General features: G+C 40.7%; 1 protein-coding gene across 1 annotated transcript in view; it reads right to left on the bottom strand.

Moving 5' to 3' along the window:
- Nucleotides 1–256: 256 nt before the first annotated feature.
- Nucleotides 257–17882, bottom strand: part of LOC113575235 (uncharacterized) — a 30359-nt gene continuing 12733 nt past the window's right edge. The window contains exons 2-8 of the mRNA XM_027006637.2: nt 12157–12241; nt 9817–9897; nt 3793–3908; nt 3513–3636; nt 2724–2751; nt 2554–2622; nt 257–2149 (exon numbers count right to left, since the gene is read on the bottom strand). Of these exons, the coding sequence (XP_026862438.2) occupies nt 825–2149; nt 2554–2622; nt 2724–2751; nt 3513–3636; nt 3793–3908; nt 9817–9897; nt 12157–12201 (1788 nt within the window). The 5' untranslated portion in view covers nt 12202–12241 and the 3' untranslated portion in view covers nt 257–824. The remainder of the gene's footprint in view (nt 2150–2553; nt 2623–2723; nt 2752–3512; nt 3637–3792; nt 3909–9816; nt 9898–12156; nt 12242–17882) is intronic.

Below are 17882 nucleotides of genomic sequence, written 5' to 3'. Positions count from 1 at the left end.
TATCGCAGCAGGATATACACATCAGCAGGCCATGTTGCTGTAATTAATACAGACAACTTCCCCCAAATGGATAAATGCCTTTGGTGTTAGTATGGATGTTGGTAAGAAATCTGCTGGTAGTGACAGATTGCTATGTGGAGATGTGCTGAGTCAGAACTAATCTTTAGTGATCTGTAGGGAAAAGAAACAAGATTAAATCTTTGTGATCTCGAGAATTTATTTAGCTGTTTTTTTTACAACAGGTTTAGTTCTAAGATAAATCTTCTTTTGTATGTGTTTTTATGCATAAACAATATATCCAAAGAGGCAATTAATTAGCTATTCCATGAATTATCCATTTGCTGAGAGAAGTGATAAGGTTTTCATTGCATTTGTCAAGAGTCTAATCTATTTTACAACTATGTAATAAAATCAACTATATTATGCACTAAAAAGTTCTTCTTTTCAGTTTAACATTATAGCTATTATTCCTTGCTTCCTATATTGTTGCATACTTATAAATAGTTTTCTTTTGTTTTCTCAAAAGAAAACAATTTGTTGAAAATGTATTTCAGTGCAATAACATCCCCAGCAGGTGGCAACAAAGATGTAGAACCATTAAAGTACATTCACAGTAGGAATCACGGCTACTCAGGTAATTGCCTTCCAGCAGTATTAAAGCTGCTATTGCATTTGTAAGGAAATGCTGACACTCTCTACCTCATTGTGAATAAGGAAAGATACAGACACAGACAGGAGTACACAAAGACACAAAGCTGCTTGATAGAAAGTGATCAAGATTATGCCAAGAAATAGAGAAAGATGAACTGTGCTGGAAAGCCTGCTCACATGACATTACAGCACTGGCAGGTCTTGCTTTTTGGTGACATTTCTCCTTTTGTTCTGACTGGAATTTCACTCTGAGGCACTGACGCTAGGAGCTCTGGCTCTTGCTCAATGCTTTGTACCGCAATTTCCCTCTGGGTAAAAGACTGCAATAACTCTTTCTTGCCTTCCAATGGGACCTCTTGAAATATCTCATCTTCAAAGCCTTTAACTGTTGACTCCTTCCTTACTATCTTTCCTACTCCTTCCACTTCAGCACCAGTTCTGGCTGTAGATGTTCCTTGTTCCTCTTTGTTCTCTGGAGTGGCTCTTGTAGAATCATCAAGAATTTCTTTGGCATCTTCTACAACATTGTTTGTATTAGTTGGACTTTGTGGCAGATTTTGCCAGATCTCTATTGAATTTTTGGGGGCCTCTTCAGCAGCCAAAATACCCAAGACATTACTCAACTCCTGTAGTGGCACAGATGCATCTGAAGCTACTTCTGTATCAAAACACGGTATCTGTAATGTCACCTCTTGTTGCATATCTTCTTGGCTTCCATCTAAGTATGAAAGCTTCATTGTAACTGAGTCAGACTTCGACTCTTCACTTTCTGGAAACTCCTTACCTTTAGACTTTGTCTCAGATGGACCCACTTCTAAATGTTTTTTTTCATCAGTGATGCAGTCCTGTTCCACCTTAGGAACTGCTCGATCATCTTTGTAATGCAAAGGTCCTAAACCTGGCTGAGCCTGCATAAAGTCCAGGGACGTTAGTTCATTGAGGCCCTTTTCTGGATTACAGTATACCATTTCCCATACATCACCCTCCACATCTACCTCCCCTTCCCCACCCTTTCCTCCATCTCTGTCCTCTGTTCCCCCATCTCTCCCTTCATTCAGTCCTTCTGCCATTTCAAACTCTGTTTTGCTGTTGGCTAAGAAGCCAAGGTCCTCTTTTCCTGGTGTATTCTTTTGCTGTAACACATCGTGATCTAGATCAGAGAGGCCCCCTACAGCCTCTGCTGATGGCTCAACCTCTAATTCTTTTATTCCGGCCTCTGTCTCCTTTTGCTCTCCACATGATTCATTACAGGTGAGGGCAACACTATCAAGTGTGCCCTGCACACTCACTTCAGAGACCACCTCAAGAATCTGGTTTAGCTCCTTCCCTGAGGGCAGGCGGTCCTTAATGCCTCGCATTGTGTGCACTGTCTGGTGGTCATCATCAAAGACAATTTCCCCTGGAGCCTCTGGTGCTACTGCTGATAGTGAGGCCATGATCATAGTGGTGGCACCAGTCTTCAGCTCTCTTTCTCCTTGAACCTCTAAAATTCCAAGAACTGCAGTGACAGGATGAGATCTTTATTAAGGACTAATAATTGGATGCAATATATACTAATAAATGGGTAGGCTAGACAACTAAGATCATTCTGACTGGCCACTACTAGCTCTCATTTGTTTCAGTCACCTTTGGGATTTTTTTGGGTGAACTACACATAGTGAAGTTATGGAGCAGCAATGGATTGGCACCCTGTCTTACATTTACAGCATTTAGCTGATGCTTTTATTCAAAAACAACCCCCTTACAATTATAACTAAGTACAATTTGAGCAATTGTCTTAACTATGTGTTCCTTTTTTTGACTATTATTCTACCTACAAAGGTTAAAATTATTATTAAAATTACTCAGATTATTATTACATTATTATGCTACACAATTATTTGTGTGTGTCCTCCATTTCACCTGATCTTTTCAGCTGTCCATTCTCAAGTAATATTCTGGGGTTAAGGGCATTTTCAGAAGTTGCACTACCTAGAAAAAAACAAACAGTCAGTGCTCTAACATCATATGTATTATATAGAAATAGATTGGGAATGGACAGAAGAGAAGGATAGAAATTCTACATTACTAACCATTGTTTGCTTCCTCCCCTGGATTTGCCTACAGAGAATCAGAGAACTTTGTTAAGTGTAATTAATATATCTGGCAAGCTCCAATCATGTAGTTGAACTCTAAGCAGTGTGCAGTGAATAATATTCCACACACACAGACATACACCCCTGACATGAGACTACATTTCTGATTTATGCTTGGATAATCCAGCAAAAATTCATGGTTGAAATCTACAGTGAATATAACACTATGTGTATGTTGTTGGGTGGAGCTGACCTAATGCCTTTTTAGGTGATGAAATGATTGTGAACTGCATTTATTTTTCATCCTGCATTAAAGCTGTCTTAGCACCCTGATAGCTGTCACAAAAATAGTTGCTTAAACAGTTCTGTGATGTTATTTCTGTAAAATTTCAACATGGACAGGTTGCTTTAACTAAATCAGGACACTTATGTACAAGTTTCCTGACTGCTAAAACAGCCTTCCAAATATTCTGAAGGTGCATACAGCACATTGAAAGTTAGGCTTAGCAGTAGGTGTGGACTTTGGATAAAGGTGCAGATGGAGGTCCCAGGACTGAAGGTGGGAGTAAACTGTGGCTAAGTTGGCAGAAATGTAAATGAATTGCTGTAGCTTTAATACACTGATGAACAGACTGGGCAGGTTGCAATTCCTTTTGGAAACTAAAGGAGTGCTAGTGAACTATAGAAGGCAAAACAAAGTCACACACTTAACACCAGTCCTACATTTTAGGGGCCATTTAGTTTGCAGATAAACTGATATTAATACACTGGGTTAGATGTACCTACCTCTATATGCTTCTCAACTTTGTCTGAAAGGGGCAAGGGTTTCTCCACAATTTGTGATGATTGCTCATAATTCATATTCTCTGTTATGTCCATGTCTTCCTCTATCTGTGTTATGATTTTTGCTCTAACACACAGAGGCACATCATTACAGCAGTGGTTTAATGCATAGTCATACAGAGATTTCAGACATCAGAAGAGACAGAAGCAGAGAATAAAGTGGGTCAGATAGGAATACTGTTAAATACAGTTTATAGGACCTGAGTTTGTTAAGGGCACTTACTCTTCTGTGCTCTCCTCTGTTCTCTGAGGAGAGGAGCCTGGCATGGACCCTGGCCCATGGGCCTCCATGCTGCTGAGAGTTGGCTCCATCAACCACTTGTCCCTTATAGACTTCCTCTATTAGACAGAGCAACACATTGCACATGCTTCTGTTTATCAATCTGACAACTCTGTGCCTATAAAGCGCTTTCAGGGCTAATCTGGTGTCTCAGATCCCCTATCCACACACCATCTGGCTTTTGCAGTGCATATAAATGGGCCCTTAATAACAATCAGCTCTTGGGCTTGTAATCTCAGTGTTTATAGCACCACAGACACACACACACATACATTGGTTTTTTTTGTGATACTGACCATGACAATGGAGTCTGTAAATAGTCTAGAGATTATTTTTCACATATTTAGAGCTACATTACTTATAATTCAGTTTTGTTGCAAAGGTGACCTTTTAATAAGCATTTATAATTTATTGATCATTAACTGTAATAAGAACATTGAAAAAACAAAGCATCACCTCCAGAATGTTGCACTCAGGGCTGGAAAAGGTTGCTTTTAAAATGTAACAACATCGTGGATTGTAGACTACTTGATTAAAACGCTAATCACATGTTATTGTACTTGCATGCTGCTCATTTATACATATATTCAATATTCTCCTATTTTCCTCTTAAAACAATTGAATGTAATCATATATAGAGAGAGAGAGGGCCTTCATCAGCTGTATATAGTATAGTATAACAGTCAACTCAAGCTGATCAAGCAGACGGATACACAGACAGCAAGTTAGCCTGCTGAGGGGGAGGCTTTTGGAAGGATTCAGTATGACTTTCTACATTTTTTTTTTCCATTCATATGAGCAGTCTCTAAATGGCCTATTTCTCTCTCTCTCTCTCTCTCTCTCTCGCTCTCTCTCTCTCTCAGACAGGAGAGCAGCAGGAGACACATGCTCTAAGCAGAAGGCAGTATGGTGGAGGCCACACATTTTGCCTCCTGATTAGTGAAAGTGAAATGTCCCATAGCTTGATTTTCTCTCTCTCTTTCTCTGTCTCTACCCCATTCAATATGCGTAATTTATTAATATGTTTGAGTTTCCACAATATCAAATGATTTGGTTATCATCATACTGCAGTAGCAAAGTTAAGTTATTTTATCATTGTGATCTGCTTCTGTGGTGGCATATTGACTCTGACTATATATCGTAATCATGCACTCTCATGGCTGTAATCCAAGTTCTCTCACTGCTTGTACCCTAAAAGCAAGTGGATGCAAATGGTCTGTCTCAACATCTAGTGAATTTTCTACATAGACAGCATGTACATTCTCTGACGTAACATCTCCAATAAGAAGGATGTCTCGGTTCTTATATACCTTAAATATACTGCCTACTGAAATACCTTATTTTGGCAAAAATATAAACTTTGAATACTTCCTCAGCCTCAGAGGCAATTGCACAATGCAACCCAGCATCACGCTTGTTCAGAGACGGTGGGCAGTAGCGGTGTGGCCAGTGGTGCAGCCATTTTCAAGTAAAAGTTATTCTAACTAATCTACTGCATTTATTTGTTGTTGTGTCATAGAGGTGCATAGCTTTTTATTTGCAATTCTAGGCTCGTAAATGACAATTTTACAGCTTTTGGTATATTGAGAATTAGCTTGATAAAAACAATAGCCTGAGCCTAATGTTAATAGCAAACTTAGTGAGCAGTAAGTTTCTAAGGTGCATTTGTCAAATGTTAATGTTAAATGCTTTGTCAAATGTCAAATCAATGAAGTAACATTGTCTAATAATTTATTACATTTAGATATCCTGAATAATTTGATAGAAGGTTCATTTTTGTAACTTTTACTTGGTATCTTATTCTCACCACTCAATGGACAACATTTTTAGGGACCAGATCAATACCCAACGCTTTTATAAAGGTTCATATAGAGAAGGAGTGGCTGTTTACTGGGGAGAGACATTTATTTATTATGTTCTGGAGTTGTTTTTCCTTATGCAAATTTCCTTTGCAAATAAATGGAACCCCTGCCTCCTGTGTCCTCTTTCCACTTTGAGCCAGAAGTGTACCATAGTGATACCAAAATTCAAGACCCGATGCATGTACTTGTGTCCTCTCCATTTGATGAAATTATCAAGGACCTTGTGCCACTTGAGCTTCAGTGAATAGCTCCTATGCTTTGAAGCTCTAGCAAAGGAGCAAGCTGAGGACTGCCAAGCCCTCCGGAGTCTGCTGCAGCCTGACTGCCCTACAGCTGTGGCCCAGTTCAACCAAAAGTCAGATGACTCCACACAATATCCCAGAATCGTCCGTGGAGGTTTTCAAGCTTGCAGCAGCTGCCTTAAGCTGGCTGTAGAAGAGTTCAACACTGTGCCTGCCTCCCCTGCCACTGAGAGAAGCCAAGTTTGTGGCCCAGCAGTTACCAGCAGCTTCACAACTGGATAACAATGCAATGAAAAGGCCATTTTGCAGCAGGTCATTCATGCTTTGAGGCAGCACCAACAGAATTTCTAGATGAATGAGTTCAACCAGCCCTTCATCTTTGCCCAGCAGCTCCAGGACTGTTTCAGATGGGGGCTCTTTGCCCCAGAATGCCACTGTTGACCTGGTGGTACTGGAGCTGTTCATCACCTGCCTGCTGGAAGTGAACTGGGTCCAGTGCCACCATTTGGAGCCACTTGAGGAGGCCATCCAGTTGACAGAGGCCCCTTGTGATGTACCTGGGGGCTGGATCTCTTTCTTCCCCTAAACTTCCCTCCATCCCAACCCCCTTCTCCCTCTTCCATTACTCATCTCTCTTCCCTGTACCCCTCCTCCTTCTCTTTGAGCACTCAAGGGCTTGGTTGAGGTCTGGGCAGGGGTGCTGGCACAGCAGTGATTTAAGGCATTTCCAGGACTAGTACTTCCTCATGGGTGTAGGGACGCTTGTTCAGATCCCTAAGGAGACATCTTTCCACCATTCAGGACATACCATATACCAGTGTGTATCCACAGGAGTACAAATCAAGTCTTGGTAGACTTGGACTGGAATCAAATGATTCATTACAATCTGGTGCAATATGAGGCACTGGAAAACAAGATGAATATTTGTTTATGCCTATCACTATTGACATTTGGGGGGAAAAAACATGCCATTTCTTTGCCATGTAAAGGGTCCTATAAATTTTCACAGTGTTTTCCCCATTTTAATTATTGTATGGAAAAATCCCTGGGGCATCTGGGGTGTCATCCATCAAAAATAGGAAGGAGAGACCATTAAATTATAATAATTCTGTATGTTTTTGAACTGATAATAAATCTGCTTCAGGATGCCAGGTGCACATGTACAAAAGAGGCCCTAGCTGCATTAGTTTGCACAAGGAGATAAAGTGCTTGTATCACTCCCCACTTAGTAGAGCAGGTAGAACATGGTGCTAACAATGCCAAAGTCATGGGTTTGATTTCCAGGGAGAACAATCTAATACTTATAAATGTGTAAGTCACACTGGATAAGATACCAATGCCATGAATGTAACTGGACTGGCAAGGTCAAAAGATGAGTAGAGGAGGTCAACTATGAGGTTGTTCAGTTAAGGGTGAGACAATCCAAATCTACAAACTCAACTTCCTAAATCCACGGAGAGAAGTGGTCCATCCTGCCCTGATTCCTAAAACAGATGAGTCCATGTTTCCCAAAACCCTCAGTCCCAATCAATTTCTCTGTCGTGACTATCTCTCCACCTTCCCAGAGAGCTGATGCTACCCAATTTCAGGCAGTCTGTGGGGGTTTGTGCCCCAAACTTGTTGCACTGACCTCACAGGGTACCACATTGTGACATCTGTCTCTCCCCAAAAGGAGTTACATGTTGACTGGAATAGTCCCATAGTGCTTGTTCTCACTAATTTCTGTGCTAAATATAGGGAGTCCAAATTTGATGCTTGTTCGAGTGGGCTGTGTACTTTTACTTTGCACTGAATTTGACACAGAAGTATTGACAAATCCAATTGACTCCAGCATTCTGTGGAAAAAACTCTTCTCTACTCTGCTTAGTTTGCACCAATGGGTCATAGTTCTGTGTGGGCACTTCGAAGCTCTGGATCCAATGACTCTTGACTGAATCCTCTGCTATCACTGCATGTAAGCTATTGCTTACCTAGACAAAATCACTATTTATAGTTATGACTGGAAGTGGTATATGAGACAATGGATGTCCTGATGAGATGGGCTCCCTCTACCATTGCATGAACGGAGATATGGTATCTAGTTTTCTACTAGATGTGATATGGTTCAAGGGGGCTGGCTGGTTATTATAACAGGTGTATTTAAGCATTTGGTCTTCACCAGCCTACTGACTGATTTCACTAAAAAGGGAGCACCAGAACTGTTCCAGGAGATGAAGCAGTTCCAACTTATGCATATTAAAGCAGTCCTCTGTTGGGGCCCACTGTTACATTCACTGGGCATTTCTCTCTCTCTTTTGCTTTGCAGATGTGGAGCTGGGAGCTGTTTTGTCCCAGGTAGATGGGAGGGAGAAGCACCTGGTGCTGTAGATCAGTCACAAGCTCACTGCATGAAGCTAAGTACAGCATCATCGAAAGGAATGTCTAGCCATCAAGTTGACAATCCTTGACCTTTGTTACTACTTGCTGGAACAACCTTTCACCTTGTGTTTCAGTGGCTCCACTGCATGAAAAATGCCAATGTGACAGTCATGTGTTGGTGTCTGGCACAGGTCTTTAATTCGAGGTGGTCCACAGGCCAAGAGCACAGTTGGTGATGGCTAGCTCCTCGATCTGAGTCAGGCAGTGGGGGTATGTAGCAGCAGGACTGTGGTTGAATGTCGTCTCCAGGCAGAGAGACAGCCCTTGTGAAACATTAAGTAATTAAAATTGGATGCACCTATGCCTGGTTTGCAGCAGCCTACTTATATAAAAATTAATATTTCAGTGGATTGCCAAAGCCTGAGAGAGGTTACCCACAATCCCTGACTGAGGAGTTTACTACTATCCTGTAAATAATGGTGTAGAATAGAAACAATTTCTACTTCTACTTTTCCACTTACTCCTACATACACAGGAACAATGAAAAAAAACCATACATGACCTATTGTTTTAAATACCTGAAAGTCATCTGTACCCTCAGAAATAATTTTTTCAACGGCAAGTTAGAGACACAAAGGAACAGTCAATATCAAACAATATCAACATGCTATTCTTCTTTAACAAAAAACAAAAAATCGGGAAACCTATAACTCTAGATAGGAGTACATAGGGCTTTGTGTAACTAACTCAAATGGAAATACTCAGATACATTTTCCTTATAAAGAGTATGCTTTATACTGAACAAAGTCAAAGTTATTGAATTTTCACTTGAGAAAAATGTATATAACTAAAATTATTAAATGAGAAGTACAGAGAACTTTGATCTATGGAAGCCTGTTATATTCTAATTGAAATATTTTATCTGTACCATTTTGTACTAAAGAAAATTACAAAGAAATCTCCCTTTTTCTGAGCACTTTTAAAGGTATTTTAATTTTAAAAGGTATCAGTACTAAGATATTAGCCTTGGTATTTGATCAGAAAGAAAATGCATGGTTTTCCCCTCCCTTCAAAAGGCATTTAATGCAATAATTACATTTTACATGTAATAATTATAATAATTTCCACTTAATAAAATGAATAATACTATTTCTATTTCTACAATTTTGATACTATAACGTCCTTTTTTTGTAGCAGGACAGATTAATGCTGATCAGCAGCTAGACAGGGCAAAATGAGTGAAAACTCAGCTTGTCAAATGCATAGGTTTTTTGTAGTTTGATCTTTGATTTGTGGAATAAGTTGGTTAGTTGGTAGAGTTTCTCTATGTCTTTTCCCTTTCCTTTTTAAGAAAGAATTACTTTGGACAGCAGTCAGCCCTCTTTGTGTGTGTGTGTGTGTGTGTGTGTGTGTGTGTGTGTGTGTGTGTGTGTGAGTGTGTGTGTGTGTGTGTGTGTGTACGTGCGTGTGCATGCATCTGAACACAAAAAGAGATGGGAACACACCTGGTGCTGCACCACTTTCAGCCACTCTTCTTCTGTTTCTCTCCTCACTCTCTCGTCTTCTGCTTGGACTTGCCTTTTCTCCTGAGAGAGAGAGAGTGGGAGAGAGAGAGAGAGAGAGAGAGAGAGAGAGAGACAGAGAGAGATACAAATACACACTTACAAGGGAAGACTTCTTCTTCTTCTTCTTCTTCTTCTTCTTTCTTGTAAACTAAGTTTCACATCAACATCTGGGTGTTATACAGCTACAATGTAAGGACAAATACAGCAAAATAACAGTAATCACTCATTTTTTGTTCAGCACTGTGCATGGCATAAATTCACAAATGAACAGTAAGACCTGGACCCATATATGACAAACATATATGACATATAGTACTGTGCAAAGGCTACCATTAGAGTTGCTGCTTTCACAATGGTAATGACCATATATAGTTTTTTCCAGGTCTCTTTATTAAGATACAGAAAATACAATAAATATGTAAAAAATAATGGTCAGTCCGTAGGGGTCAAGTTTTCTTTAACCTCTGGGATGGTAAGCTAATCATGTGGGTATGAAACTGCTCCCAAAGGCTGATGCAAGAATAGATGACATGTTCTGTAGCATGGCTTAAATACATAATTGCAGATGAATAAACTGGAGTAAAAACTAAGTGCCCTTTGGCTGGGGCTACTACTATGGTGCTTCAAATCTGCCTTTATGTGACTGCCTAGAGAAGTCATCTATAGAATTGTATTTTAGGCTTCATAATAGCCCCTAACATAGCACCCACAAACTTCCACTTTGTATTGTTCCATAAAGACTTTGTAATGTCAACAGAATCCAGAGTACATGGACCTTTCTAGGACTTTCTAGGACTCAGAATAGCTTAATGGATTCCCTCCTATGCACCTCCCATGACTCCTACTGAATTAGCTGAACACAAGTGTCTGAATTGGGGCTGAATTGAATTTAACAGCTCTAACCCAATCCAGGGTCTCTTAGGGAACAGTGCCAATAGCGCTGCAGTTAGAAAAAAAGGCTGTAGACTTCAGAGATGATGTCTAACTGGGCTGTTTAACTTCACAAGTACCTGGAGCCTTCTTAACAAGTGTCCTGGTTATATCAGACAGTTTATATTAAGGAAATCCAACAGTCATCCTAAAACATACATATTATACGAAATGGATCTGTACATTCTGTAGATTGTGTACATATATACACAACCATATACATTGTACATTGTGTATATAATCATAATATACATATATTGTACATACATTGTTAATATATTTTGTACATACATAGAATATATATATTTATCTTGCATATATATATTTCACATATAGAGAATATCTATATTTCTCTATGCACCCCTGTTTTCTTTTCCTCAGTTTGGACAGAGCACTCTCCACCATTTCACTGCGAGTTATACTGTGTATGACTATGTATGTGACGAATAAACCAAACTTGAACTTGAACTTGAACATAGCTATTTTCTTAGTAAGAGCATACCTCCTTTGTACCAAATCTCACTGGCCACTTAACCAGGTACACTTGTGTTATAGGTATCTTTATAAGTGTATGGTTACAGACTGTAACCTCTACCCTGTTCATCATGCCGGTGTTGAGGAAAACCATGGCAGCAAAAAAACAAACAAACAAACAAACAAACAAAAACCCATTATATTTAAATGTATTAAATGTATCTTTATGGAAAACTAATATTTGATAAAGCCAAGCTTACTAACAGTTGACACGGACGCTCTCCTCCCACGAGTGACGTGGTTTGACGTGGTCTTGTTTGTGTATCTTGTTTGTAACCACGCCTGCACACACCTGCGCCGGGTTAACTCTTATTATGTATGTATTTAAACCCAGGCTGGTGTGTGCAGTATTTTCGGTCATTGTCCATGTTTGTCTTTGTTCAAGTTTGTGTTGTTTAAGTGTTATTCACAACATTAATGTTAAATGTGTTTATGATCATTTTCACCATGTTCGTGTTTATCGGTTATATTATATGTGAGTGCCATTGTCTCTCGTCTTTTCTATTAAATTTTTGTCTATGTCGACGGAGTCTGTGTGTCCTGCTCCTCGCCCTGCGGCACTCGGGCCATTACAACAGTGTTTCATTAACTGTCCTTACATAAAGCATTTCGCTGCGAAACGTTATTTTGACGACTGAATTCACTCTTTTTTTTTTCTTTTTTTTTAAATAGAATTTTTAAGGCAAGCAAAATATGGAAAAAGTCACTGTAAACCTGGCCATTGCCACTGCTTGGTAGAAACCTTTTAACTGTATGCCTGGAAGATATTTCTAATAAAGTGGTGTTAAAGTTACTGTCTAATACAGTTTTACTTACTGCAATGATCTGCAGCCTCTGCTGGTACATCTCTGCCTCATCCATTTCCACTGCACGGTGACAAATATGCAGGCTTCAGGAACATCTGGAAGATAAACATATTAGAAATATTCAGACTGCATTAGTGTCACATCTCACTGTAAAAGGGTGTCTATCCTGAGGCTGGTGTTGTGAAACTATTTTTATGTGTTTCAGTTTTGTGCATGTGTTGGTCATTGTCAAACTTAATCCAGTGCCCTTTGGATTGGCAAGAATGTCCTGAACATGCCTATACATCTTCAGATCTTGGGCTTCTACTGTGGCTGGATACATTGTACCACCATTCATGAATCCAAAATAAATACTATAAATTTAATCTTTTGGGACCATACATTTGTTTGGTGAGACAAGGGGTCATACATGTCATATATGTGTTATATGTTTGTAACTATCTCTACCTGTTAAAGAATGGTCTATGCCTAACCCTGATCTTCAGAAAATCTCAATATAAATGCCTTTGCCATTTCAATGTTATTAAAAATTAAACCATGTAGTGTTTCTTACCCTGGTCCATTTTGCTGGGTCTATCAAGGTGTTTTTCTTTTTTCAACAGTATTTTTGTGCCTTGAAAATGTACAAACACACTGAAAAACTGCAAAGATTGATGCTTTCCAATATAATAATAAGTGCTATTATATGATAGACCCTGATAAAAAGACATTACTGATTTTTGCAAGTGATCCAGCCCTATACACACATATAAACACATGCATACCACACTCATGAAAGCACAAACACTGAAAGAGAAGATAAGAGTGTCTGCTTTGTACTCAAGGTTTATTGACACAGCTGTTGCCATGGCAATTCTCTTTTCTACAGCCACATTGAAATCATAGCAGCTCGTGTGCACGCTATTTCAGAGCTCTCTGAAAATGTGTTAAAATAGTGTGGCAAATGTGTCTCAGACAAAGGAAACACAGCAGGAGGTATTTTCATGGGAGACCTTTATAGGACATAAAAGCATAGAATCAGAGAGAAAAATAGAGAGAGACAAAAAACCCAGGGTGCACCATAGAAAGAGCTGAAATAGTCTACCACACTGATATGCATAATTTAGTGTTTTCTCAGCATGATTATTGTGAGTGCTGCAGTTTTTCTTTTACAGATTCCAATTTTTTACTGTGAGGACTGAATGAAAAGTTATGATCAACATGAAGTACAAACATCTCATCTACATAATGAGTGATGTAACTTCTGGTCCATTCATATTCATAAAAAACATCAAAACTCCTAAGTCAAATATAAAGAATCAGCAACAGAATTGTTCATATTTATGTATTTAATTCAAATTTTTAGTAATGCAGTACTTGCCACTAAAGTTCATTATGTAACCTTTCGAAGCATTACTCACCAGCGAGCTTTACTAAAAAGTTTCTGATTTTGAGTGTGAATTTTGTCAAGCCACAGAACATGAAACATGCTGATGATGGAGGGCATTCTATATGGTTCATTAGCAAGACTGACACTCTGATGAAGTGCTAAAGTGCTGGCCAGGTGCTCGTAGGTGGCACAGGGATATGTTGAATGCACCAGATGAGCACCAGGAAGACACCAGGGACACACCAGGGATACTCCCCATCACTGTGATGGATCCCCTGCTGGCAGCCTGAACCCCAGTGCAAACCTCCTCCCTTCCATTCGTCTCCTCAAAGCCACAACAATCTGTGCCCTCTGCTCCCCCCTTCCTGTGCTGTGTGCTGTGCTGTGGCAAAAGCGAGCTCATGGAACTGGCAGATCCATACACAGAGACCTTCTGAACAGCCCCCAGGCATTCACACATTCTCCAACACAACATCAAACCATCATCATTCCATGGTGACCCTATTGGTGTCCTAAGGCCTGTCACCAGGCTATCAAGGAGAAAATAAAGAAAAAAAGGATAAAACCATCATACCTCAACTGGTGTAACCCCACTGTGCTCATGATGAAACCCGATGGTAGGTGGCTTCAGAAAATTCAGTCAGTTTTCCAATGTTGACTCCTACAAACTCCACTGCATCTCCCTACCAGCTAAGAAGGGCTTAGTTCATTAGCACATTAGACCTGCCCAAAGGCTACTGGCAAGTGTCACCTACCCAAAATTCCGATGCAAGACCATCTTCTCCAGGCCTGGTACTACCGGGTCCTGCTATTTGGTTGGTACAGGGATCCAGCCACCAGAAGGTGGCTGATGAACACTGATCAGTGTTCATCACAGTGTCCATGTCATATCAGAAGTAGGACTCTGCTTATCTGGATGATGTGATTGTTAATTCTGAGACGCTAAACACTTATTCCATCCTGAAAAGATTTTGGGATGCTGTCCATAGCTAGGTGCACAGGGGGATCTGTGCACCCAGCTAAACTCTCATTTCCCTCCCCTCTATTATTTTTCTTCTTTTCGCCATACATGAATTAACTTTGTCTCTGTGTGAGTGTGTTCAGCCCAGACGAATAGTTCTGTTACAGGATTTACTTACAGTAAGCAAAAATTATAGTTTTCAAAAGTAGTTGTTAATTTACCCTGATGACTGTTTACAGCTGTATCTCTTATGGGCCTAAACACCAGATAGTACTGCACATGAAGATGCATACAGTGAGAGATACTACTTAAGTGAGAGTAAAGGAGACAGAGCTGAGTAACTGGATCAGATGAATACATACAGTGGGTTTTCACATTGCCCCAGGCAGATGGCACAACTACCATTGTCAGTGATCCTGATATAATGTATGTTGGCTGTATGGGTTACTATACATCAGCTCTGTCCTTTAAGCTGTAGAGCACCAGGTACATGGAGATCAGATACATGGCAGGAGAATGAGAAGGTCTGAGCAGCTGACACAATACAGCAAGATTATGTTCTTTTTTTGTTGCTGGCTGTCCACTAATTCTGGACTTTCTTAATCATTCTGCCTCCAATGGTAATAATGTCACATCACTCCCACTGTAGGAATTCCTGACTAGCTCATCCAATGACTGATCCTGGCTCTATATTTGTGTTTTACCATAATGACTCAGTTTCATAATGAAAATCACAGGAGAACAATGTATAGCCTATTGTGAATGAATAATAATGCAGAACTGCAAAGCATGAATAAAAAAAAAAGTGTATGGCTTTTTTTTTTTTTTTTTTTTTTTGAGGCACCTATCAATTTCAGCAATGTCATAGATTAATAATTGACCTTCAGTCTGTTTTAGTCACACATGCTCACCAACTCTGTTCTCAATCTATTCTGACTACAGTGGAAAAAAAACATAAGCCAATGCCAAGCTTTAAAGTTCCTACCTGTAATTTTATTTACTGTGATATATGAAGCAGTTTAGCTAACATTACCTGGGTTCTTTAACATATCTGGTGGATATACACTCGTAATAGCTTAATATTGCAATGTTGCTCCCAGAAAGTTGAGTTTCTGCTGAAGGCAGGTCGCATTGCATTTTCTCCAATTGGGTACTGTGAGAGCCAAACAAGAGGCATAACAGTCAGCATAATGGGTTACTTGGGCAGAGCAAAAGTCTCCATGCATTCTCTTAACAGGATTGAATAACACTTCAGTAAAAGTTTTGACAACTGATTGAATGTGGGAAGGTAGGCTTAGTCAAATTTCAAATGCTTTATTAAGCAATACAGATTTTAAATATAAAACCCCCCACCAAAATCATGACAAACCAGCCTAAATTTTGGCCACCCACCAAAACACATTTGCCCCTGCCACATTTGCATGTCTTGATTGTCTTATCTGCTATTTTAGCAGAGAAAACAAAGGAAGTTGCTTCTGTACTGCATGCGCGCAACAGGAATCAACGGCTTTTAGCCGTTAGTTCTGAGTGGCAAATCATACTTTGATGTCAAAATGTGTACGTGCTACATAAATGTGTACAGGTTGACATGAACCCAAGTCATGACCAAGACAAGTCTGAAACCAGACTGAGACCATAGCTGCAAGGTGGACTCAAAGCCAGGTGATGACCCCAACAGCCTACTGGGTGAGCAACCACACTAACGGTGGGTCAGCGTGCAGAACAGTTAGATCGTGGAACAGGTAAACAAGAAAAGTAAATAACCAAAGGGGAGTTGAACCCGAGCCGCTTTGTTGCAAGAAAGACAAAGACCCGCTAGACCACAGCAGCTCTAGAACTACCTGTGTGTACATCACCCTTCAGAGGACTGGAGGATGACAAAACTAGAGGGAAAAAAAACCTAAACACCACGCCGAGCGTGGGAAAAGGGAGAACCAAGGACGCCACGGGAAGAATGGCAGCACCAATGCCCTGGGGAAAACCAAACTAAAACTTCCCCAACAAAACCAGAAAACAGAGAGGAACTGTAATGGCTAAGTGGAGCTTTGGGAGAGAGACAGATTTGAGGGGGAAAATTGGAGAGAGGAGGGGACGTGTAAAAACACAGACAGCCTCGCAGTACAGAAGTGAGGTATAGCACAAGGACTCACAGACCTCAACACCCTAAGTTACCAGCTAGGACCTTGGCTCAGAACTTTGGCAAAAACCCAGCACTGAGTGACTGGGTCATTGGGCTTATATAGGCCTAGCCCAGCTGTTGGGCGTTAAGCCTGATTAGTGGTGTGCCTGACTTGAGGCGTCCTTCTGGTGGCCAAAGGGGGCCTCAGCCTGGTATTGACCCTTGAATCTGAATTTGTTTTTTTACTGGTGGGGATAATTTTGTTTTTTTGGAAGCTAGGTAGTTAAATGCAAGATGTGTATGGTGTCTACCAAACACACTTATGGGCAAAATTAAGCTTTGCATTGCCAAGTGTCACGTCTGTTCGGCTCCCCAGCAAGAGGGACACACCCACTCCTGCTAGAGATCACAGCACCGACCCACACCGCTCCCAATCACCTGCTAATTGATTACCTCACCTGTTCCCTATCAGTTTCACCCATTTAAACCCACAGGTCCCAGAAGACAGCGATGCACATTAGCTGGCCACAGACATCTTGACACTTCATCCTGCTGCCTTCTAGGAGAGAGATTGTTTTGTTTCATCAGTGCTTATCTATATTATTCTCCTATGGATAATAAATAGCACTTTTGTGTAACTCTGCCTTTCGCTTCCTCTGTGCTGTCACCGTTACAGAATGTGCAGCCGACTGGGAGCGATGTGAGTAGCCCTGACTGGGTGCACCTGCTTGCTGGACAGAAGACGGCTCTGGAACAGCAAAAGCAGGAAATCGGAGGGACCCGCTTTCTCGTTCAGAGTCTCAGACTATGTGTGGAAAGTCTCACTACGAGACCCGATAATCGAGCCCCTCCTCCTGCAGCTCCGATGGCCTCTGAAGGGGTAAGGTGTTTAATTGCCACCCCAGAGACCTATGGAGCAGACCTGGAAAGTTGCGAGGGGTTCATCATACAATGCAAAGTTTTTTTTGGTTATCAACCCCGTCTGCTGGATCATGCCAAAGTCTCCTTTGTAATCTCTATGTTTACCAGGAAGGCTCGTACCTGGGGAACTGCTCTAGTCACCAACAACTCTGCGCTGATGAACGATTGCCTTGCTTTCATACAGGAAATGAAAGCTGTATTCTACTATCCACGTCAGGGGCGACTCTGCGGACAAGCTTTGCTGCACGTAAGATAAGGACGACGGTCGGCGGCTGAGTAAGCTATGGAGTTATGAACGCTCGCGGCAGGACCGAAATGGAACGAACCGGCGCTAGTAGACGTGTTCCTAAGCAGTTTGTGGGCAGA

This window comes from Electrophorus electricus, chromosome 3 (assembly GCF_041902795.1).
Source record: "Electrophorus electricus isolate QZ-2024a chromosome 3, ASM4190279v1, whole genome shotgun sequence".
Classification (NCBI taxonomy): domain Eukaryota; kingdom Metazoa; phylum Chordata; class Actinopteri; order Gymnotiformes; family Gymnotidae; genus Electrophorus; species Electrophorus electricus.
This window is presented reverse-complemented; position numbering and strand designations above follow the sequence as displayed.